This window comes from Megalops cyprinoides, chromosome 9, assembly GCF_013368585.1.
Source record: "Megalops cyprinoides isolate fMegCyp1 chromosome 9, fMegCyp1.pri, whole genome shotgun sequence".
NCBI lineage: Eukaryota > Metazoa > Chordata > Actinopteri > Elopiformes > Megalopidae > Megalops > Megalops cyprinoides.
The window spans coordinates 35534702-35560036 of NC_050591.1; the positions used below are offsets into that span (position 1 = coordinate 35534702).

Genomic DNA, 25335 nt, shown 5'->3' on the forward strand with positions numbered 1-25335 from the left:
GCATGTATTACACTGCTACAGATATTCATTAAAAATGTGACGGTAGAATATCCACTTCCTGCAATTGATTTGCTGAAGTTCCGATCAAATCACGAAGCAGCTGGGTTGAAAAACCCCTTCGCAATGTGGGCGGGTAGTTCAGCGCAGAGTTTCGGCTGTCGACGGTGAGATCTGGGGGGGGGGGGTGTGACCCCTGTAGGGAGGGGTGGAGTGTCTGGGATGCGCCCCTGTGCATCTCCTGATGGGGGCTCTTTCGCATGCAGCAGCCCCCCATGCACCTGGGTCAGTGTGAAGTCACGCAGAGTCGTGCCTTTGAGAGCCGCCCCCCCCTTCCCCCCCCCCCCCCCCCCCCCCCCCCCCTCGGCCTGGAGACTGCAGCATTCACCCCTTTATCCTGATGTTAATCAGAGCACCGGAGGGGCATTCTGTTGCATTGTGCTGGGGTGGGTGTGTGCAGGGAGGGCTGGCTTCCAGCAGTAAAGATGGCCTGTTGTTATGTTAAACAGCTGGGCACAATAGCCCAGGTTTCCACTGTGGAGCGGGGGCCAGGCTGGCAAGGACTGCTGCCAGAGTTGGCCCTACCTGGCTTGGCCAGGTGGTTGTTCTCCCACTGCGGCGCATTGCAGCCAGGGCTGTAGGGCATCTCACCACTTACAGCTGCTGCTGAACACTGCCCAGATAGAGACCTCCCCACTGGACTGGGTCTGCAGTCCCAGGGTGGAGGAGGCATTTCTGAAAAGTCAACTGGATTGGCGCTGTTTCTGCAGCCTCTTGCTGTGATCAGTGATGGAGGTGTGCTCCTTGTAACCTCCCTGTAACCTCTCAGTTTGAAGTGCTGACACCGATGGGAGAATCTTGATGACCCTGCAGGCTCCGGCTGCAGTGATCTTTGAGTCGGCCTGCGCCCAGGGCGCTAGCAGGCTTAGCAGGGTCAGCACAACAGCAATGGTAATGACAAACCTCCCAGCATCACAGCTAAGGCCTGGATTCAAGCACCGCTTCTCTGTAACTTTAACCAAGAAAAAATGCCAGAGTTTGTTTTTGTCTGCACATACACAGTTCTGCCGGGTCAACGGTTGCACAAATGATAATTCATGAAATTGTGTTTGTATTGAAAAAGGTAACACAAAGGTGTCTTTTGTCAGTTAGAGTGAAGGACACATATTGACTGAATCCAGGACTGAGCGAACCACTCTGGTTGTAGCTCTGCACTCGTCTGTGGATATAGAAGAATGCTATAGACTTGTGAATAAAACCAATCCAATGTGTTAGAAGGACTAAATGTATCCAGTGGTATTAAAGAGATTAATTAATTGTGCAGAACACTTCAATAGACAGTGCATTGTGACTTGAAACTTGCGATGGCTGACAGTAGTTATGTGAGATGCCATTAAGATGATGACACTCACACAGAGGGTGTGGAGAGGTTTTTCCCCCAATATCTTGGAGCTCAGAGAAATACTGATGTTGAAAGTACCCTTTGGCGATTCTGCCGGCCACTTTAAAATGACAGGCTTTAAAATGACAAAGGAAGTAATGGCTGATTTTTTTTTTTTTTTTTTTTTTTTCCTTCTGTCCTGCTTTTTTCAAGGCCGTGATCTTGAACTTTGTTCGCGACTGTTCTCATTTTTATGCCGATGCCGGGAAAGTTTATTTATTTTCTGTGTGTCGTTGTCTTCTGTCAGAGAATGAAGGCAGAAACGTCTCCGCTCAGCTCCTCTGGCATGTCTGCACAGGTAGCATGCCACCACCTGGAGATGTCGAGGTCAGGAATGACTGGAACTCGAGTTTTCAGTCCTTAAATAACAGCGTGTCACCTGAGATCCGTGTGGGAGAGGTAGATGAATGGGCCTTGAAACACCTTCTGTGTGTCTGCTTCTCATTCCCAGCATGCTTTGTGTCAATCCAAGCACAAACAGAGACGGAGAAGGTGCCCGCGCTCCATTTCTGCATATTTTCGTTTGTTTTGAGCTGTGTTTATTTGACCTTGAATCACACTCACCTCTAGCATCGCCTACCGACCGTCACAGGTCTCCTTGCTCACCCTCCGCGCTTATTGTTGTTCACCTTAATGCGCTCTGGTGAAGAGGCGTTTAGCGACGAGACCACTAAAAGCATCTCATCTCAACGTTCTTTTTTTCCCCCTGCTCATTGTTGGAAGTGGTTATGGGTTTACTGGTGATGTAATGGTGTAATAATCTCCCACCAATCACTTAGCAAACAAGGATTTGTGTTTGCCAGAGGTGAGATGCAGTGCTGATGGTGACCCTTGGCCTGTAGATATTACAGAGAGTATTGAGTAAGTGGATTGGCGGGGGGGGGTTGATGAGGGTTTGGAAGTGAAGAATGGCCAGTCCATGCAGAACGAGCTTAATCAGCCAGTCCGACAGGAGAGGAGAGTGGAGGAGAGAGCGGGCAGAGCCAACGGGGAGGACTCGCTGTCTGAGAGGGACGAGCACTCCTGCTTTCATCAAGTCAGTTATATCCCCACTCAAAGCTGGCCTGTTGTCCATTCGCCCGGCTGAAAAGTTTGAACTCTGGACAGGGTAATTAGCCTGCATGCTCCGGTGGAGATGTGCTGAATGGCCGCTCGTCTGAACTCTCAGATGGCCTTTCTGTCTGAAGTTTAGCGCAGGCCCTCGGCTAACAAAGGAAGGCCTCTCGCCCTTGTCTGAGGCTGTGGGCGGGGGTGGTGCGTTACGTCAGGCTTTCGGAGGCGGTGGGCCTCCCCATGAATGTGAGATTAGCCCCACCGTGCTATGACCTCACCTCTGAAAGACACATTCCCGCTCAAGTCCTCTCCTCTCCTCTCTTTACTCAGTGGCTCAGCGTTAGCAAGCTGCTCTGCCAGGCCGTTAAAACAGCAATACGGAAGCGTGTCTCAATAGAAATAATTGCTCATTGTCTATTGTTTGGTCTGTTTGAATGAAATTTGAGAACCGGTTGGCCAGTAACGTAGTTGTCCACTCAGATTAGCATACTATGGCTACATCCCCTCTGGAATGCAGTTCATGTTGCTACCTCCTCTTCAGCTTCCTCCTGAGTTTGGGCTATAGTTGTGGCTCCCTACCCAGCAGGCAGTACCTGTTATTTAGTCTGCTCTTGTGCAATGTATTTATGGATTTGTAAAAAATAATCTTTATAGAATAATTATTTGTAAAATCTATCTTGGCTCTGGTGGGGGGAAATGCTCCACTCCTTTCTGACCCAGAGTAACCCCCTGCATGTTCTCCCTCTGATTTGACCGCAGTCAAAGCAAAAATTTTCTGCTCGCTGTGCGGCCTGGGCGGAAGAGCAGGAACAGGCTATTCCTGCTGCTCTTCTCCTCCGTCTGCATTCTCCGCACCGTGGCTGCCATTGTCAGTACCTCAGTCTGTCAGCGGCCCGCTCGTTATCAGTACAGAAGAACAGATCTAGATAATTGATTTCCCATTCGCTTTAAGCCTGGCCTTTTTCTTGTGAATTCTGTACATCACGACAGAGCTGTCATTCCTTTTTTCTTCCGACTGATGCAGTGATGGGCTCCTCCTGGACGGAGGCCTGATGTGTTCGCTTCGGCCCGACGTGATGCCTGCACCCTGCCGCTCACCAGCTCTGTTTCTGCTGCTGCTGATTTCACTGAACAAGGAGATGTTCCAAGTGTGCTAATTATGTCAGTTTACCAATCTTAAGTGCCTTGGTGAAATCTCTCCACGTAACTGGCCTGCACCTTAGTTGGGGTGTAGCATTTCCTCACCAAAAGTTGATAAAAAAAATTCTAATCAATATTATCAATATTATCATATCTTGTGTTGTCTCAACCCTTAGGTGCATGGCTCTCCCAGAATTAACATCTACCTGGGTGGGGTCACCAGTGCAACTGCGTTTTCTTTGTAAGGAACACCTTCCTTATCAAATCAGAAATGTTGTCACAGTGTTGTCACACTCAAACATACACTGTACAATATACTGAAATGTAATTGATTTGAAAAAATGTGAAGATTAACAAGATAGGAGTCAGTGGAGCAATCGTCATTGGAATTAACAGGAGTCAGAAAGGATCCCATGAACATAAACTAGGTTAGTAACACTAAAACACAATTATCACAAAAAATTAAAAAACACTTTAAATTGGTGAGCATTCTGAACAAATTTTGCTAGGAATACATGGAATTTTATTTTATAAAAAAAAAACAAAAAAAACAATGCTCTGGGTCAAAAATGGCCCCACCTATGCGTTTAAAGGTTAATGATTCAATGACACCGAAAAATAAAAATTGAATGAGTGAAGTAATGACCAAAATATAACTCGTGTTGCTTGCGTTTCCTTTTTTTTATCCAAATTCCTGTTTTCTTCATTGTGTGAGGAGCTGTCCCTCAAGAGTGGCTGCCCTCTTTGGCAAAATTCTGCTTTGCAGGGTTCACTTTTGTCGCAAGCCAAACCCGTTTTCTGGCTCAGTTCAGACTCAGCCCCCTCAGTAATAGATAGGGATTATGATGCCGCTCAACAGCAACCTGAAATTCCAGTGGCTGATGTAATTCCATGGTCTGGTGTCTTGGGGCGGGGGAAAAAAAAACAGCTCCTATCATTCTATCCTGTCTGTGGCGTTTTTTTTGACCTGATTTGATAAGAAACCAGCTCAAACCAGCCCTTGAATATTTCTATTATCTTTTAGTCCCCCCCCCTTACCTTTCACTCTGTGGAGTTTAATTTACTGCCAGCTCCCCCCTCAGCCCCCCGCCCCTTGTTACGGGAGCAATATTGAAATAATCTGCGGGCTGCAAACAGACTGTCAAAAGGTTGGGTGACGCTTGGGAAGAGGGGAAATAAAAGCACAGGAAATGTAACTGAAAGATTGCCGTTGGTGCGTCTGCGCGCTGCGTACGGAGCCGCACAAAAGCCGCCTCTGACAGCGCACTTGCACGGCGCTGTAATTGGTTTCCCATCACCTGCTTGATTATAGCCCTTCCTCAGCAACGCTGCACTCCTGCCGCGCAAACCGCCGCGCTGCTCTCTCAGCTTACAAAAAAATAAATAAATAAAAACAAACACACCCAGAACATCCAGGAGTTTGGCAGGGCTGCGGGTGACTAACAAGTCATAGATATAATTATAACTTAGTTTACCAAGAAATAAGGGGGGGGGGGAGATCCGGTTTCCACCTCTTATGATTATGATGGCTGGTATCGGGGGACAGCGGGTACTCTGCAGGTATATCTGTGAAATCCTCCTCAAATTCCCTGGAGGAACACAAAGGGCTATGTATCTCTCAAAGCAGATGGCTGTAGAAATGGTAATAGAGGTTTTATATTGAAGTGCACAAGGGCAGTCGATTGGTGTTTTTACAAGCTACAACCGTCGGCTAAGTGCTGGGACGCCTCTGCTGCATTCTGAGCTGTTGGTCCCGTTCGAGGGGAGCATTGGCCACTGCAGATGGTACAACCTGTGCCTCTTAAGTGCTGACATCGGATACACGTCCTCTCCGGCGACCTCGCCAAATCCCTTTGTTCAGCCTGGCCTAGACTTTTAACCCAGGTCCCAGGAGGAGGGTATCAAACCGGCTCCGGCTTGTTTAAAAATTCAGGAATAAAAGAAAGGATTAGGGAGAGTTAAGGGATCAGATGCAAAGCCCTGTTGTTAAAATTAGAGTTGCATTTCCGAGGATTTTGACAGCCCAAAGAAGTGATCATCATTCTGGGGATGGCCTCTGAAACCTGAATTATTTATCCGGGCGCTCCTTTCTCCTTCAGAGGCTCAGTGTTTGGAACATCTTTGGCACGCCAGCTGATGTCTTAACGGTCTTGTATGTATGTGTGTTTACTTGCCTTAAATCACTGGAAAGTCACATTTCATGTTTTTCGTTGCAGAACACTTGGGGGGGAAAAAAAAACCTTATCGTTCATCTTTCCTTTCAAAATTTGCAGCTACAGTACTTTGGTCATAACAGACCTGGGGTTAAATGCACTTCACTGGAGAACTTGAATTACCGTCTGTTATGAGGCAAGTCAAAAGCCTCTATCAGCTGCTCCGAGCATGTATTTAATGCGTTTTTGATGGGTCCTGAGCTTGTTTGGACCGACTGATTGCTGCTTTGCTAATCGCCATCTGTTCGGGGTAGACTGCTGCAGCTTCTTGTGCGAAGTTGTTTTCAATTACAGCAGTGTTTGAGCAAAACACCGTTTACTTTCTGATAAGCCGTGCAATTATGATGGTAACGGGTTAGGGTCGTTCGGTTAAACTGTACACAAACATTTTACGAGCGGAGAGTTTGTCAGACTGCAGGCGGCTCAAGCCTGTCACTCCGTCACGTACTTGATCTGCAGAAAGTGCTCGTGACAGCCCTGTGATATGACTGTGAAATCCCTGACGCCAATTCCCTGAAGAAACACAAACGGCTGTGTGTCCCTCCAAGCAGATGGCTGTAAAAATCACTAATTGCTGTTTTACATTGATGTCCACCAGCACAGGGATTGACTTTTTTTTTTTTTTTTTTTCTTGAAGGTATGACTACCCGCTAAGCGCCGAAATGTCACTGCCGGGCCGGTTGACCCATTTGAGGAGCACTTGGCCCGTCGTGTGTCACCAGTTTGGACATGCTCATGCGCATGAATATTAAACAACATCCCTCTGCAAACAAAAACATAATGACGAAATGGATGACCGAGATCCATCCCAACACCTCCCACCCTTTACCGTGTTACTTTCGGCTGTAGTTCATTTGGCATTAATACCTTTGCAAACTGTGGACATCACTCCATGCCTGCTCAATCCCGCCCTCTCCCTGCTAATTTCTCTGCAGTTTATAAAACCCCATAGGAAATGACATTCAATGATGTGTGCTGCCGGGGCTAAGAAAAGCCAGCCTATCTCCAGGAAAGGTGAATGGGGCTTATTATGAATTCTGAGCTGTTGTTTGCGGTGACAGACACTCTGTGCAAATGGCTGAGCTGAAACTAAGTGATCCCCTGTCCTTCTCCGCGGACTCGCACGGGCATATGCATGCCGCTGGAAGCGGGAGGATGTCTGCTATCTGGAGCTGGGTCAGTCTTGTTCTGTATTGCAAATGCATGGTTGCTTAACCGCCTAGATAATTATCTCCGCTGTCAAGGTGACGTACTGCCTCTGGATTCCAGCTTCTTTCCAGGTTAAGTGGCGTTCCTCACAGGTACGGCAGCAGTGCCCCCATCTGGGGTAAACTCGCAGCCCTCGGGGTGACGAGCCCAGCTCTGTCCCCACTGCTCCACCACACTGACTCAGTGGCTGCCAGCGCCGTGCTGAAACTGTCAAGTTCAGTATTTTACTGGCAAAAAGCGCATTTGGAATTATTATTCGTAGCATAAACCATATGATTATGCCGTGTAAAAAATTATCCCGTTAAACGTTGTATTAACTCAATTTCATACACTTCACACTTCAGTGGTAGTAGAGAGCATAACAGCTTTAAAGTTCAAATTAATATTCCCATTAGCGCTCGTAATAAACAACACAATTAAGCACGTCAGCCATCGATCCTCTTAAATATGTGTGATTCTTTATGCGCTGTCTTGCTGTGGTGAGTTCTGTGGGAAATCCTGGTGTGTTTGGGGGAAGGTGAAAACAGCAACCACTTACTGTGTTATCCTACCTGGACTTCTTCCATTTTCACTTCCTCTAGGACCAAATAATAAAAAGCTATTAGATTAGATAGTCACATTTAAATGTACACTGTTGATTTCCTAAAAGGCATTATTAGGCCCACAGCATGCAAATATAAGTCTGTGATTTACAGTGAATGATACAAAAACGGCATGCTGCCCTTGGACATAAAGAAATCCTTCATTGTAAGGACATAAAGGGCGTTTTTTTTAATCCAGGATTGAATGTATTTGAATGTAGCAGGGCTGGGAAACCTACATGAGCATAGCATTTGCATATTCAAACTTCTGTCTGAGGGCTTCTCTGTCAACACATCCAGTCATATGCAGAACGTCACTCACAGACACGCGCTGGAAATGGTTGCACTGGTATTCAAAATGGCAGAAGTTGTCCGTCGGTTTTAGCAGCCTGACCCGGAGGTCTTTTGAACCATGCCGCCAGCTAGGAGTAAAGCTGCTATTAACTCAGACCGCATGCAGGGGAGAGAGGGAAGTGTTCTCTTTGTGCCAGTCTCCGTCCTTTATTTTCTTCAATATTGTTCATGTTTTCAATAGAGGCCCCAAAAACAACCATTTTAGTGGATTTGTGTGGGTATGTTCTAACTCCTCTAGGCCTGCTTTCTTTTTTTGAAATTAGAAAAAAAAAGTTTGTTTATGGAAATTCAGACTGTATTACCATTTACCATTGAAAGTCATTCCACAACACAGATTAGTAACATGTAGTGTAGAGCTATCACAAATAACCCCCAGCACTCAGTACTTTACAAATAAGTATGACATGCCTTTTCCTTATATTTTCCACTTCGAGTCTACCTTCCTGTGAAGCTTTTAATGTTATCTCCTTGACCCAGTATGCCTTGATGGAGGCACTTTGCTTTTAGATTGATCGGCACAATTCATCTCCAACTTAAGGTTGTCCTGCCTTTCCTGCATTTGTAATCATCTCTTTCACGTCCTTAGACCTTTCTCAGCATGCTTTGCATATACATTGAGCGATATGGTGACAGTCTACCAGGGTTCTGTTATTGTGTGAATAAACATGGACAGGAACATTACAGTGAATGTCTGAAAAAGATGTTGTGAGAGGAAAGTGTTGTTGGTTACCCATCAAAAGTAACAAGCTAGCTAACTGGCTGGAAGGATAATTTGAAGAAGCACAAATAACCGGATGACAAACAGCAGCATTTAAAAGAAAAAAAAAACAGATTGCATGCTCTCTTTGTGCCGATGGGAAGGAAATTAAATGGTACCAGCGTGCTGTTGATGCTCTCAAAAGGCTCTGATTTATTCATTGTGCGAAACTAAAGGACAGCGTTTTGACCATACTGTTCTTTGTCTGGTCACGGGAAAACATTTGAATTGCCACATTTTACTGCAGAGTGCCAAATGGCCACATCTACTGTGAAAGAGGATTTGAGAAGCAGTTCACAATGGTGTACCTGCAAGGTCTTCCTCTCCTCATCACAAATGCCGGCTCGGCTCTTTCGGCTGGCTATCAGCTGTGAATAACTGCCCTCCAGCTCCCTTTCACCTCAAATTTGGAAGTGGTGTTCACTTGCACACCAGCCACACCCACAGAGGGGAAACCGGGCAGGTGTGTCCGCTGCCCCGATATATTCACCTTGCCAAGCTAGTGTCACACGTCTCAGAACACAAGCCACACAGTGTACTACAGGTGACCTGGCCCTAATTCTAAGAGCGACTTGCCTCTCATGGGTGCCTGACAAATTGCTAGAAGGCAGTATTGCAGCAGGGAGCCGAGGACGCCGAGGAAGCCGGGCTGACTTAAGCCTACCCTGGTGTCCCACCGTCGCAAGACAAACTGCAGCTCGTATCTGAGCCAGCTGGGAGCCTGTCATTAATATTTATGACCGAATTCGGTCCTCAGTTCCACTGATTTCAAACTGAAATTGGCTCAGAGCACATTCTTTCTATCCATAACCCTGTAATTTAGATTTTAATGTTTTTTCTCCCCCTCCCCAACATAGTAATTCATAATGCAATTTTATGTTGAGTACTTTGTTCTGAGAAAATGCACCTAATTGCATCCCAGGCCATTACCGGCTTTACCAAGAGCTTGATTAATTCCATCAAAACCCTCGTCTGGGATGTATCTAATGCAGCCTAATTGATTTAAGGTGCATCTTATTAAGGTGCTCGCTAAGTCTGATATGGGGAGCTCCTGCCACAATAGCTTCCTTTCTTCAGGTTCTCCTGAGGATTAGTGACTGATGAAAAGCAAAGGACTCGTCAGGCATTATTGCAGGATCTGGTGTGAGAGAAGTATCATGCAGGTGTGTGTGTGTGTGTGTGAGTGTGAGTGAGAGAGGGAGAGGTAGAGAGAGAGTATGCACACAGAGAGCAAATTAATTCCTACCACTGCAGGTTGTCAAGGCTGGCGAGAGTAAAGTTTAGAAAATGCCATTATCACCCTTGCGTAATTGTAACTCCCGTCTCAGCGGAGAAGGTAAACACGGAGGATGCGATGCAGGGATCAGGACTCACTGTGCCGCCGATTTTACTGCTTAATAAGTCGGGACTTACTTTTGATCACTCGCAAGGCGGCGCGCGCCAGACGGGCTGATTTCCCCAGCGAAATCGTGTTTGAGCGCGCTCTCTCTGAGGGCAGAAAACCTTTCTATCGGCAAACAAAACACTATTTCCCCGGTTACCAGCAAGCGGGCGCTGTTTATGAGGCGGGATGTCATTCCTTACCTCGGTGATGATCTGCTTTTGCACAGAGACTCGGCGGCACGCTGCCCTTTAATGGACTCTCCTCGTTTGGTGTGTGTGGAGAGCCGGGAGCCGCACGTGTGGCTGCGGTCCGCAGCGAAAGGCATGGCGCCGAACAACGGGCGGAGTCAGCAGAAAACCGCTGGGAGGACACGGTCCCCTTTCCCCCGTTTTTAAAACGCACTGCAGCAAAACCCCCAAAAAAGAAAAACGTTTAGAAATGGAGAGATACCTTGACGTGATCAATATTCATCTGGCTGCTGCAATTGTTCTTTCTTTTCTTTTCAAAGTTTGACCCTGAAGTTGAATGGCTGCGGTGAGTCTATTAGTGGTTAGGAGGAGAGGGAGGGAAGAGATGGGGGTTTGTGAGTGGCTGTGTCTCTCCCCGGCCTGAGCCCAGGGAATAAGAATGGCTTTGTTTCCCAGCTTGTGTCTCCAGCCAGCACAAGCGCTTGTCTTTTTTTAATTCCTGGCGGGGCAGGTTGCAGTGCCTGAACACTGGCAGCATGGAGGCCGCATCACGTGGCTCTGCACAGCCATCGGTAGCGCTCAGGGACACACGCCACCTGGTTTGAATATTCAAAGGTGAACTATTCGAAATTAAGCTTAATTTACATGCGATTCAAAATAAGCTAGCTGCACCGGAGATGTCTCTAACTTGAGATGTCTTCATGTGTTTTTCTAGGCCTTCCGAAAACAAACAAAAATTATAAAATAAATAAGGCTCGCTGGAATGAATCCCGCCAGCGGCCTCGGATATGGGATATGAGAGCGTCTTTCATCCAGCTACAAAAGGGTTATCTCTCTGGATCAGGGCTCCAAGCTGTTAAAGGGCTCGGAGCACAAACCAGAATAAATAACTGATTTACATGATTTTATTTGATGAAATGAAGGCTGTTCATTTACGAGGGTGAGGTAATGAAAAAGACCTTCGGTGGTCATTCAGTGTTTGCTGCTCGGGTGATATTGCCACTGTTGCCACTTAAACATTCTGCAGTGTCTTGTCTTGTGATTTTAATAAATGTCAATCAGTAGGAGAGGTGAATTTATGCAAGTAAGGGTACAGCTGTTTTTGTAAGTGCTTTACTAACGCGCTGTAGTATTCCTGTCAATACTGTAACGCAGTGTGAAAGAGGACCTTGGACTGTTGTTGACAGAGGAAACCGATGCCTGACTGGCCACGGCAGTCAGCCTTGTGATGAAGAGAGTAAACGCCGTTAAAGCTTTTCTCAGTTTTAAAGGTGTAATGTCCGAGATTGGTCTGCTAATGAGTGCTCTGCTACTGAGCGATTGATCCCTGCAAAATCTTCTCACCTCTCATAACCTCAGAAGAAATCAATGAGTTCCACTGAGGCAAAGATTAACACATTTTTGCCAATCAAAAAAATGTAGGTGCTGCATATGTTTCAGTATTAAAATGGCTCTTATTCCACCAAGCTGAACTGCACTTATTTCCTTTATTTTGAATTTGTTGTTTCTAAGGGTTGTTTTTTTTTTGCTTGTAACTCTTTATCAGATAGCCTATTCAAAATGTGTAAGCAGCCATAACAACAACAACATAAAAGCGTAGTACTTGCTAGAATGTGCTAATTAAGTGCACTGTGCAGCTGTGTGAATTCGGGCTTAAGTAGCAACATTTGCTCTGCCTGTCATTACTAAACCCTTCTTGTTTGTCGTTGGGCTCTGACTCTTTAAAAGTGGCTTGCTCGTTAGCGTCTCCAGTAACAGCCCCTGACTGAGATTAATGCCCAACCCCACCCCCCACCGCTCCCACTTTACTCAGTTGGGAAAGAGAAGCTGCATCCCAGGTGATTACCTGTTACCATGGTGATCTGCACCTGGCCAGGTAACAGACAGCAGGTGGTGTTTGCTTTGTTTGCCAACAATGCGTTCGCTTCTTGCTATTAATAAATCCAGAGGAGGCTTTGGTTTGTCTGCTTCCACACATGCTTAGAGATTACTCTTGCTTTCAGCTTGGTATGAAAGTGGCATTTAATGTAATGCTTGATTCTTCATCTCCTCTTTCATTATTTCCTCCAGGTGTTTAATCTGTTGCTCGAGTGATTATAAGTTTTAAGGTATTTGCTCCTTTTTCCAACTATCAAGTAGTTTTTAATTCAGTGGAAAATGTTTTTGTGGTACAACAGATTTCACCATATGGCATTCAGTTGTACGCCTACAGTGTGTTTATGGAAAGACGTTATACATTTAGTAGTCAGTTTCATCAGGTCTGCCCCATTGAAGGGGATCTTCCCATACTGTTTGTAACTCACCTGTGGGTCAGTTGCAATGGAACACAGGAAATAGGAGTGAAATTCGTGATATTCCATCGCCCGCGATTCTCCCTCTGTGACATCACTGGCGAAAGCAATCATCCGACAGTCTGTAACAAACTTTATTAGTATCCCACCCACCCTTTCCTCTCAAAGCTCCTGTAGGTGGGCGTGGTCTGCGGGGTTGTGCCGACACTTACACTGATTAGCGTCCACCTGTAACCTCACCATCACACTCTTCCTGTGCAAGGTGCACTGTATTTCAAGTTGTCAGTAACTGTTAATAATAACCGTTAATGAGAACATGCTGAACGTCTGATAACCTCATCAGAGACATGCCTTTTCCTTTTTTTTATTAATTTTATTTCATCATTTTTTTTTAGAATGAAACCTTCTGCTCCGTTTCATGCAGAGGATTTCAGTTTCAGGATTAGTCAGAGTGTAGTCGCTTGTGAAGTTGTCACCTCCGTCAGTGTTTCAGCAGAAGAGCAGAACTCCTGATAAGGACTGTGAGCAGGTCAATGTGCTGTTTACTCAGCTGCTTCTGCTGACTTTCCCATATCGGTGGATGTAATTGAGTAAAAGAGGTATAATGAGCTTTTTTTTTTTTTTCCCAGTAAGCGCTTTGGAAACCATCGTAGGCCTGTATGGAGAGACCATCGAAGTGCCCTGCAGCAAAGGAGCTCCAGTGACCAGTGACTATATGTTCATTAAGTGGAAATACGTAAGTTTTGCCTGTTGGCTCTGTTATTCTGCTGAATGTTGTGCTAGTAACACACAGTGGAAAAATCACAGAGATTCATTCAGCCAGTGAAACCTCACCTGTCAGATCTTAGTCATCACAGACCTGCTAGTCTGGGATTAATGGTCCTAAAAAAACAAAGCCTGCTTTTCCCTCTGCAAATATACACTTTAGCTAATGAAGATTTGAGCCGTCAGAGTTTGCAGGCCCCTGTTTAGAGTAACTGTACATTATCATGGCCCTATATCTGGGCAATTACATTTGTACTATGTAATTTTAAAACATCTCTTTTTACAGAGTATTTAGTGTGGAGAAAACCTTAAATACTTTTTGTAATTTCACATGTGAATTACGTAGTACTTTCAAGGGTAGTTATCTGTGCACAAGCCCACCGCAATGTTAAGTGTCAAGTGTGACGCTAGTCTCTTTCATGGACCCTTGAAAAAGGCAGCCAAAAATTGGGGGATTATCTCCATCCAAAGCAATTGGCACAGATTGTAGTATAGCTTTAAAGAGAAACTGAGTCCATGTAAGTCTTGTCAGTTCAATTTTTGAAGCCACCCCTAAACTAAAAAAAATGCGCTCAAGATGATGGCCGTTCCACTGTCACTTTCAAAATTATAGGTGGACAAACAGATGTGTGTTGGCCTTTGACTTTATTGTTATTTTTAAGTGGAATATTTAGTTTGAAGATCAAAGTCTAGTTTTATCCAAGGCATAGAAACTGATTGACTTTGTTGGAGGGTTGAAACGTTGAAAGAGTTGTCTTCTAAGGTCAAAGTGATGAACGTTAGACAGGTTTGGCCTACAGGGGACAGTGCGCCTCTCCAGCATACTCATGCTAACCATAAGAGTTAGAATAAGAAAGGTTTGAATCTCTTTAGCAACTGTTGTCTTGAGCAGGACAAAGATGACGGGACGGCCGGAGATCTCCTGGTTAAAAAGAAAGAGAAGGATGAGGCCGTCATACTGGCATCCGATGAGTACAGGGACCGAGTGAACATTTCAGACACCTCCAGCCTGCTCATCGCCCAAGGGACCCTGGAGGACCAGAAGACCTTCACCTGCATGGTGGTGACCGAGGCGGACGTCCTTTTGTACCCCATCCACGTCCTGGTTCACAGTGAGTGCTGTACGGCAAGCCCCAGACAACCAGTCCCTGAGTAAAGCTTTGATCCAACTGCATAGCCAAAGCTCACAAGATCCCCAAGAGTAGACGTGTATGATGTAATAACCCAGCAAAAAGACAACCCCTCAAAAAAAAGGTATCAGCTGGACAGGAAACTGCTAATAACTCCACAGTACTTGAAGTTTCCATTGGCTGTCAATAGTTTTGGAAGCCTGTGGTAAGTTTCGTGTCCTGCCAGGTTCAGATCGCAGTCACTGAAATTATGCTGTGACGCCGCCCACAGCGGAGTGCTTTAAGCACCACTCTCCCGTCTCTGAGAGAGTTAAAAGTTCTATAACAAAGCGCTCCTTCCATGCCTCTCCTGAGGGAGGGCATTGTCTGAGGGTTTGAGTGTGTCTGAAATGAGTGTCAGATCTAACATTTCCATAGAAGCTTCCATCATAGATGAAATGAATGCCTATTCATGACTGCACGCTGAGATCTTCAGAAACGGTACTCAACAAGTTTGCGTGCTTGAAAGTTGAATTTATTATATGTCTCCCTCCTCATTCTGTGCCATTAAACGTTTTCTCCAGAGAAACCACTGCTGCCGAAGATCACAGAGAAAGCCAAAGAGCTGGAGGATGGCAAACTGACCAGGGTGGGTTGAATGCAATGTTTAAAGTACCTCTGATTGAGTTCAAGGTAAAAGCACTTAGTAAAAAAAAAAAAAGAAACGATTTTTCTCAGCACAACAACCCCAATGCACTGATGCACTACGCCTGTTCCAGGAACATGGCCGCAGTCCGGTTTCTGTCTTTGACTCATTTATTTATTTTCATTCCCTGCTTCTGCCAGCCATTCACATTTTGTTCAGTGATACCGAGCGCTTGTTGGCGCAGGTCATCCTTGTGCAGGTGTGGAGGAGGTAGGAATATGTTCTGCACTCTGCCATTGTTGGAGTCTGTACACTGAAGTGATTCAATTAATAACAACTATCAGATTTTCTTCCTTTGAAAGCAGTCGGGACTGGAAAAGCTTTAAAAGCAAATGGAGAATAATGCTTAGCAGTAATATTAGAATCGCACTACAATAGTATTCAATACGGACCTGATGGAGGAAAAGATATTATGCTTGGCACAGATTGAATACAAAAGCAACCCTTTTCCCTCTTTTGAAAAATGTTTTTATACACAGACATTTTCTGGATCCTTCTTTTTGAAGGACGCTGGCTGTTTCCTGTCTTTAATGTTGCCTTAAGCACCGCGTCGGCCGGATCCAAGCATGTGCTCTCCGAACATTGAGCAGAACACCCAGGGGAAGGAGAGCAGCGTTGAGCCAAAAAACCGCTGGCGAAAACGGGGAGCGCTCAAAGTGCTGTTTGATACAGGGCTCGCGGAAGAGGAGCTGTGATCGCCCATCTGAAAGTCTGCTTTCAACAGCAGCCCCTGTCTCTGTGCCGTCCCGAGATGAAGGACCGCGTGTCCCCCCGCGATAGGTCACAGCTTGATCCAGTGTTTGTGGTTGAAACAAAGCAGAAAGAGGAATGTCTGTCTGTGCGGCTGTGACCGAGGCCCTGCGACAGGCCATCTGAAAGATAAGTGGCTGTCGCCTCCCAGGGTCTGCAGTACAGATGGTGAAAGCAGTTTTTGCTTTGTTTTTTGTTTTTTTGTTTTTTTTTTTGGAGCACTTTCTTTCCCGGGCAGCTCTGAGAGGTGTGGCACACGGTAGACCATCCTGAGAGCTCCGACGGTAACATAAATACACAGCCCGGTCCTGTCAGAGGCTCTCCTCGTTATCTGATGCCGCCTCTGTAGCTTGGTTCTCTGCTTTATTTCTTCCTCCCCTTGTCGTTTATGAATGGGTCCGGTTTCCCCGGCCTCCGCTCTCGCCCAAACGCCCATGATGCATCTCTCCTGCTTCGCTCCCTCGCACTTGGCTGTTTGCGTTTCCCCCTAGTCCGCTTCGGGCGCCCTGTTCCAACGCTACATTCCTCCATCACCGCCCCGCACGTAATCCTGTCACGCGCTTATTAATGCGGGTCCGGCTTTTACTGTAATAGAGTTTCTGCAGACTCATTTTTCCTCGGAGCAGGGAGAGAACCGGAAAGGCACTGGCGACAGTCTGTTTTCCGGGGGCAGACATCTTAAATTGCTTGGTAAGGCTGTTGAGGCCCCGGTGATGCTGTGTTAAAATTTTAAAGCTGTCACCTGCGGTGAAGGTGGCTGTCAGAATGAATCCCTCCCAAGATGTCCTAGTGGGTCGAGGAGAGGGAGTTTGGGGGGCCTGGCTGTATCGAGTTACAACATGAATGTCAGAAATACGACTCCATAAATGAGGTTTTCTGGAACTCCATTAAGACTCATGCAGAGGGTAGAACATCTCCACGGAGACGTGCTGTTACGGGGGGGGGGGATGCTGGCAGGGACAGCAGAAAACCGCATTCCATGCCTTGGATCCAGTGGGCTCAATATGTCTCTGTCGTCAGGAGTCGAACTCAAGGGAGCGATTCAGTAAATGAACAGCACATTCTGCTTTATTGCCCGATGAACAGCGTTTTTCACAGTAATTAAACCCATTACGTGAAAGCCAGACCCGTACACTGCGCTCTCTGCGCGCAGTCAGAACAAATGTGAGCTATGCCGCGGTTTGCGCAAGCATCATTAGGAGGAACCGGTGTGGAGAATGGGGAATATGGGTCCCTGCTGTATGCTCACTCTCGCATTCGTTTCACAGCTCGGGGAGTGCGTCTCTGAAGACGCCAATCCAGCCGCCAACATCACATGGTCCCGGAACGGCATCCCGCTGGTGGCTGATGGGAAAAGTAAGTCATTTGGTTCCCCGGTGAATCAGATCTATGCAGGCGTTCCACATCTACATTACATTGCATTACATTACATTGCTGTCATATAGCAGATGCTGTTATCCATAGCAACTTGCATAAGTTACAATTTTTTCATGGTATCCATTTATACTGCTGGATATTTACTGAGGCAGCTCTGGGTTAAGCACCGGGTCCAAGGGTACAGCAGCAGTGCCCCTGTGAGGAATTGAACCAACAACGTTTCAGTTATGAGCCATGACTTACTGCTATGCTACATTGCCGCCCGCTAAAAAATGGATCCATGGAAGCATGGATCTCAGTACTCATGAAACCATGGAGCTCAATACTAAACCATGGAGTTTAATGCTCCATGGTTTAGTATTGGTTGGGACTGTTTGGTATAGTGGATACTGATTTATTTCCTTGTCACTTGTTTCTAAACCACGCCCTTGCAGTGATCGTGATCACGCCAACGGTGACAGTTGACAAAGCAACCGGCCTCTCCACCACCACCTCCGAGCTGCAGTACACCGCCTCCAAGGTTGACGTGGACGCCACCTTCACCTGTAGCTCCCACCACAGCCTGGCACCTGACCAGGTGTCTGCACCTGAGACCTTCACCATCCACTGTGAGTGTACAGCAGCGCCCCCTAGGGGGACACACTGCATTGTCTCACGATGCGCACAGAACGGCAGGGAATCCAGCCGGAGTCAGATATTGATCTACCGCCTGCTCTAAGAGGCAGCGGCAATGATTTGACAGTGAGATTGATTACTGTTTTCTTTCTTAATCACTGGAAAGAGTCTGGCTGCCAAAAGTTGTTTTCCTTAGAATATTGACAAAACTGTATCGTTGCTTTAATCCTGTGGCTGCTTTGCTGTACGGGTGGCTGGTTTTAGCGCACTGAAACCCTAATGGCGGTAAGAGGACGTGTGTCTGGATGTGTGCTTAATGCAGAGTTCAGCGGTAGTTGCGGACGGCATCACTTGTGTCCTTTACCGTAAGTGGCCCTTGAAATGTGTCATATCGAAATGCAGGGGGGTTGTTTGAATCCTGTCCAGCAAAATGTAGGTAATTTACTTGGTGTGGAGTAGTACTTACTGAAGGTTGAAAGCGGCTTTGTGCTGTGCCTCGGGCTGCAGATGCAATATGACTTGCTCCACTGCTGGCTTCAAAGGCGACGTCCACTACAGGAAATGACTTGAAAAATGAAGTCAGCAGAGCCGAGGGGGCACTTCGGCGCACGTACGGAGAAGCATCGGAAAAATGTCTCCGTCTGCCGCCGCCTGCGTGAAACCTGACGCTTCTGCCTGTTCTGTCTGTCCTCTCCCGTGGTGAACGCGGCCTCCCGCAGACCCCACGGAGAAGGTCAAGCTGCAGGTGGTGTCCGATATCCCCCTGAAGGAGGGCGACAACGTGACCCTGAAGTGCAAAGGCGACGGAAACCCTCCCCCCACCAGCTACAACTTCCACATCAAGGCAAGTGCCCTCTGCCACACCCCTGTCCTCCACCGAGCCAATCAGGCTCCGCGGAGTGTTCCATCTGTGTGAGCTGTACCATCTGTGGGGGGGGAAAGGGGCTTGTTTTCTCCTCCAGAGAGCCATGCTTACCCTTTTGCACTTCCCCTCTGGGTTTCTCAATGTGACCTCTCTCCTCAAACAGGGCAAGAAGGTGACTGTGGAGAACTCGGACACCTACACACTGACAGGCGTCACGCGCGACAGCACGGGAGAGTATAAGTGCTCCCCCGTCGACAACGACAACTTGGTAGACTCCAAAAACATCACTGTCAGCTGTGAGTCAGCTCTTTGCATTTCTTCCTGTTCCCGGCGAATCAGTTGACCTGTCATTATTGCTGTTTGTGTGCTGTTGATGGCCAACCACTGTGAAAGGGGGCTTTTCACACTCTGACAGAAGCCGTTTCAAACCCCACTGGAGCGGTTCCCAGTCCTGTACTGAGTTGAAAATGAAGGATTTGTTCAAAGCATCATGGGATTGCAGATTGTCCATGACAGCTACTGCAAAGATATCCATAGCAATAGCTAAAAATAATCAGTAATACTGGGATGAGCAAAATAAAAATATTTGATCTAAACTGCCTTTTTATTGAAAATGTTCTTCAAGGTACATACACCCATAGCTTAAAAAGTATTTAAAAGTTTCATATTTCTGTACACCAGCATAGATTTTATTGGCAAAAAGTAGGGAAAAAAAACTTGGTTTAAGTGAGTACTTTTCAATGGACCATGAGCTTGTGTTGCACTTTTTAGGTTACATAAAGACACAGCAAATTGTTCACTTTGGATAAACCATGTGACTGTGACATGTTTCAGTTAGAGGTATGTGCATGGCCATGATTTCAATATTCAGAAAATGAAGAGCAAGGCTTGTTCTTCAGCAGGTCAACCTCTATTGAAATGATTTGTAAGCATCATCTTGAATGGTTTTGTTTTAGATTAGTCCAGTTTTTTCCCCTACATTTCAAAACAGTGAAATCATCAAGAGGCACAAATTGCACATTGACATGCTCACAAAAAAAGGTAGCTGCATGATTATCGGTGTATTCAAGCAATCAGAGAGCCACCTGCAGATAAAGCAGCTGTTCTGGCTAAAGGGTTTTGTCTTCATGTTTTACTCTGCTGAAAAGTACTGGCTGGTGGGGAAGGCCAGCCCGCAGCATCAGCAGGGAGAAGGATCAACAGCTTCTGAACTCGTAGGATGTGGGTCGGAGTGCTCAGTCGTGCGTGTAATTACCCGATACATTTAGTGCAACTAATTTTGCATTTGACTGTACTGCCACTTTAAGATAATGTGTGTCTAGTCTGGATGAGACTATTGGTAAACAAGGAAGGGATAAGTTTTTGAAATTCAAATCACTGTCTTTTTTACCGTGAATAATATTCAAATTTTTCTTACATTTTTACCATTAATGGCAGTGTTAATTGGGCGCACATGAAGCCACTGGAGAGATGATAATTAGATTTATTTTCAAGTAGATGAAGGGGGGGGGGGGTGGAATGATCGTGGACAGTGACCCACTTTTAATGACCCCTCACTGGAAAGATCCTTTGAAAGCGCAGATAAGCAAGGTTAGAGTCCACGCTTAATTACTCTTTCCACAGGTGCACGTTGGAGTCTGCACATCAAATGTACTGAATGTTGATTGAATCTCAAAGCAGAAAATGGCAGTGTTTTGTGGAAAAGAGGCAGTCCCTGGTGATTACTTCACAGGGTTTTATGGAAGACATGTCATGAGAAAAAAAAAAATTAGTCATAAAAATACTTGTAAACACTGATACTGTGTGTTTCCTATATTGCTGTTAAAGATTACTGGATTACTAAGAAAGCAATTAAATAAAACGGTGAAAGAGAAGCGGCGTTCAGGAGGGAGCAGTGAGACTCTGGCAGGGAAAAATGAGGAGGGATGTGGCCTCTCAGGAAGTCACCCATGCAATGAAAGTGAATTCCTCTCCTGAAAGCAAAAATGTTTTAATGGATTTAATAAGCAGGATAAATGAGGCACAAGCTAAGTGCCTGCAGCCAGCCTAAAGGGCTTTCTGAAAAGACCCTTTAACGCTCATTTCATTATTTTCCTCTCCAGACCTGGACGTCAGTCTGAGCCCCTCGGGGACGATCGTTAGAAGGGTCGGGGAGAACGTGGCGGTGACGGTGCAGAAGAATGCATCGGGCGAAGTGAAGATCACCTGGACTAAGGTAGGTCTGCAGGGACCCGTGTGAGAGGAGGTGGCAGAGGAGAGCCAGTCTGACCTTGTGTTGAAAGTAACATCATTAAAAGTGGCGTTTTGTACCTCGAATTTGGCTTCAAAGGCAGACAGTCCCGTCAGGCTCTGCAGTGCCACACACTTAATCCATTCTGCTGAGTCCCTCTCTGTCTTTACGAAACATCTGACACAGCTCTTCCTCTCTCACCTGAGCGCCTGAAAACACTACCCCCGAAAGGAACTACTAAATTATAAAATAAAATTATTAAAAAAAAAAAAACCTGCTAGTTTGTACCTTGCCTGACCAACCTTTGAAACCTGGTCATGCAGTGCTTCTAACATTGTTGACTCCTTATGGTTTTTTTGCTTGTGTTGTATTGTACCTCACTTGTAAGTCGCTTTGGATAAAAGCGTCTGCCAAATGAATAAATGTAATGTAAAAATGTAATGCGGTTCTGTTAATAGGCAGCTGTTTTTCTTGCAGGACAACACCAAGCTGGAGAAGCAGCCCAGGTTTGACAAGCTGAAGTATGCGGACTCCGGAAATTATGTGTGTGAGGTCTCCACGGCTGGCCTCACGCAAAGACGCTCCTTCAGGCTGGTTGTTGAAGGTACCTGTCAGTCCTGGGTGTTGAGCCAGGTTTTGAAGTCACATGTCTGTGTGAGGTTATAGCCGGTGTTAACCAGTTGTTGAAGGTGCATGCTTGATGTTTCTGCTGGTTGATGAAAGCATATTTCTCGGTTCCAAACTGTTCGCTGAAGCCGTTTGTCTGAGCTGCTTGTAGAAGTGGGAATTGAAGGTAAAGGTAATTATCTGTGTTTGGGACTAGTTGTTGAAGGTATGGAAATACCTTTCTGTGTTTTTGAAAGTGGGAAGTCATCTTTATTGTTCAGACGTGTAGTGTTTGTTGTCTGGTGCTTTGTCTGGAAACCATACTGGGTAAAGATTGATCACCCTGCAGCTGCAAGCGGAGTTTAGGGCTTTGAGTGGGATCACAGGTGTACCCTGTGTGTCTGACTCGATCACAGGCGTACCGTGTGTCTGACACGATCACAGGCGTACCCTGTGTGTCTGACACGATCACAGGCGTACCCTGTGTGTCTGACGTGATCACAGGCGTACCCTGTGTGTCTGACGTGATCACAGGCGTACCCTGTGTGTCTGACGTGATCACAGGCGTACCCTGTGTGTCTGACGACGTGATCACAGGCGTACCCTGTGTGTCTGACGACGTGATCACAGGCGTGCCCTGTGTGTCTGACGACGTGATCACAGGCGTGCCCTGTGTGTCTGACGACGTGATCACAGGTGTGCCCTGTGTGTCTGACGACGTGATCACAGGTGTGCCCTGTGTGTCTGACGGCGTGATCACAGGTGTGCCGTCTGTGTCGGACGTGATCACAGGTGTGCCCTCTGTGTCGGACGTGTAACTGACGACCCCGTGTTCCCCGCAGGTGTGCCGGTCATCAAGAGGCTGGATAAGCGGAGGGGTGAGGATGGGAAACACAAGGTGCTGATCTGTGAGGCGGAGGGCTCTCCAAAACCCATGGTCCTGTGGAGTGTCAACGGCACCTCTGTGAGTTTCCAAAACCAGTCACCCCCACAGAACCCCCCTGTCACCAAACAGCTTCTTCCCTTCTGGGTGATCGCCCAGCTAGGTGCCAGCTCTGTCCTGCTGCTCACCCATGTCTACCCTACCGGTGTAGGGATCCTTCCTCTCGCCTTGCGGGCCAACCCCACAGGCCTGCACCCCAAGTCACGTGATCTGTGCGACTCTGGGGTGGAAACGGTGATCACAGTCGTTGTGAAAGAGAGGGCACTGGCAAACTTTTGTTTAAAAGACATATTAGCCACCACAGAAAGAGCTGCCGGTTACAGGCCAGCACCTCAACTATCTCATCTTCCACTGTACTCACTGTGGACACCGTTTGACCCCTTGCTCTGCCGTGAAGAGCCATGTTTATCTGGAGTTTCTGGGGCACCAGGAAACTTTAACAGGAGTTTTACAGAGAAAGCCATCCTGCAGGCCTTGCTGGCTTCGTTTTACTGCGCTCACTGTGTTTTAATGGCAGAAAAAGGTCCTTCATTGTGGCAGGTACTTTTTTTAAAGGGTCACTCTTCATCCCAGGTTGTCTCTTTTTCTTTTTTGTTCATCTGTAGAGCGCCGCTGAAGAAAGCCCTGCTGGGCTGAAAGCTGTCACCGTGACACGAGAGCGGCATTTTTGTTCCTTCAGCGCAGTAACTCACTCTCACAGAGTTTAGTGTGCATTGTCTCCTACCGAGGGAGAGCTGCTTTTTTGTTGAAGTACCCCTGGCGGTATAGATACCTCAGGTATACAATGAAAGCAGATAAGCACATGTGTGGCCGTTGGGGGAATTGGCGGTTTTAGACAGGCTGTCTGCTCCCTGTGTGTGTGTGTGTGTGTGTGTGTGCGCGTGTGTGTCTGCGTCTGCTCTGTGTGTGTGTGTGTGTGTGTGTGTGTGTGTGTGTGTTGTCTGTCTTTTTGTCTGTCTGTCTGTGTGTATGCTTGAAGGAGCATGACCGCGGGCAGACCTGGGGGTTAGCCCCCACCTCCGCCACCCCACCCTCCTCCCAATCCATTCATACGTGACAAGGCAAGCCAGCTGGTCACAGAGCTGCATGATTAATCTTCCGGAGAGGTTCTGGGTTCTGATCTCTCTCATGCGCGTCGCCAGCATTGAGCCGGGCCGTAACAAAGCTCCGTCCCGCGATAAGAGTGCGAAGAGGAAATTAGAAAGCAAATGCAGCCCGATGGGTTATTCAGGCTTCAGGTGGAGAGGACGGCCGGTGTTTATTACTTCAAAGGAAGCGGCGCCTTTCCCGTGTGATATGTACTTGCTTGATGATTTTGCATATGAGGCTGGGTCACACTGGTTCTGTCCTCACAAAGGGCCACTGCCCCACCCCACCACACACACACACACACACACTCTCTCTCACATACACACACACTCTCTCTCACATACACACACACACATATACACGCGCAAACACACATACATACACACACACCGTAGGGGGAGCGTTTTTTCATCAGCAGTGGGTGTGGCAACCAAGCAGCAGTATGCTATATAGAGAACTTCACCCACACAGAGGTTTTTTAGTGCCCTCTACTGGTGATGAGTGAAACACCCTCGTACCACATGCATGATGATATACAAAAAGGAACTTTCAAAAATAAATAAATAATAATGATATCAGATTAAATACTGTTCTGTTGACACGCTTCCAACCTAAGAAACAGTCAGTGTTTATTAGTATGATTTTAGTTTTTTTTAGTGTTTTTGCTGTGGTTTAACTGTTTTTCATGATGATCTTGGGAGTGGAAGTGCTGGCTAAAATTCCACCATAAGACTGAAGGTAACAGAGACAAATCAATAACCAAGCAGAAAACTTCAGTTTTTTATGGAATGCAAGTTTAAATTTGTAAAAGCACAGAGACTAAAGTCACAAAACAGACAATATGAACAGTGTCAGCTTATCAATGTAAGTTCCACTCTTAATTATCCAGTGAGACTTGAAATGAGTCTTAACAGTGCTAAGTGTTTCTGTTGCTGGGAGGCAATTACAGTAATTACAAGACTGAGATGACTCTCATTGTTCTGAATGCAAATCTAAGATTTTTTTCCCTTTATTCCATACTGAAATTATCACAACTCAGAAATAGTGAGATGATTACAAAACTGAGGTTCAATGCCCCATCCATAGCTACACTTCTGTTGTAAGTGAAGTGACTGTGTAGTAGCTGTGTGGTAATTCTGTAGTAGGTGTGTGGTAACTGTGTAGTATCTCCATTGTAACAGCACAGTAACTGTATGTCTGTGATGTCTGCAGGAAGAGAGCCCTTATGTCAATGGGAAGATCACGCACAAGATCGTCATGGTGCCCACAGCCAACCTCACAGTGTCCTGCACGGTGTCTAACGACCTGGGGCACGATATGAAGGTTATAAATGTGTCCTCTTGTAAGTACCGCCCCTGTCCCCGCCCCTCTCCCTGCTCCGCCCACTCACACCTTCACCCAGTACTCACAACTAATCCAGCTTTGGCCTCTTACTACTGCCAGCCACCCAGCTCCCTCAAAGTGTAGATACTGAGCGTGAGTTTTACGGAGCCATTCTCTGAAAACCTCTGAAAATGATCGGGTGTAAGTTTGTGTGTGTATTTGTGTAACATAAACACACGCATACACAGCATCTTGAAATTAAACTCAGGGAAAGTGTTTGGTAGGGCACACCAAGCATATACTGAGTGGCCCAGAGTTTTGCTTTTTTTGTATTAAAGCATGACATGTC

The 25335-nt window shown here is 46.5% G+C and overlaps 1 protein-coding gene across 2 annotated transcripts in view; it reads left to right on the forward strand.

Annotated features, from left to right (window-relative positions):
* The window catches only part of LOC118782838 (CD166 antigen homolog), a 55468-nt gene that overhangs the window by 24155 nt on the left and 5978 nt on the right, over positions 1–25335 (forward strand). For both annotated transcript variants that reach the window (XM_036536430.1, XM_036536431.1), the window contains exons 2-12: positions 13238–13344; positions 14266–14485; positions 15067–15131; positions 17207–17294; positions 17750–17923; positions 18650–18774; positions 18959–19091; positions 20898–21010; positions 21503–21629; positions 22474–22595; positions 24876–25005. In XM_036536430.1, coding sequence (XP_036392323.1) covers positions 13238–13344; positions 14266–14485; positions 15067–15131; positions 17207–17294; positions 17750–17923; positions 18650–18774; positions 18959–19091; positions 20898–21010; positions 21503–21629; positions 22474–22595; positions 24876–25005 — 1404 coding nt within the window. The remainder of the gene's footprint in view (positions 1–13237; positions 13345–14265; positions 14486–15066; positions 15132–17206; positions 17295–17749; positions 17924–18649; positions 18775–18958; positions 19092–20897; positions 21011–21502; positions 21630–22473; positions 22596–24875; positions 25006–25335) is intronic.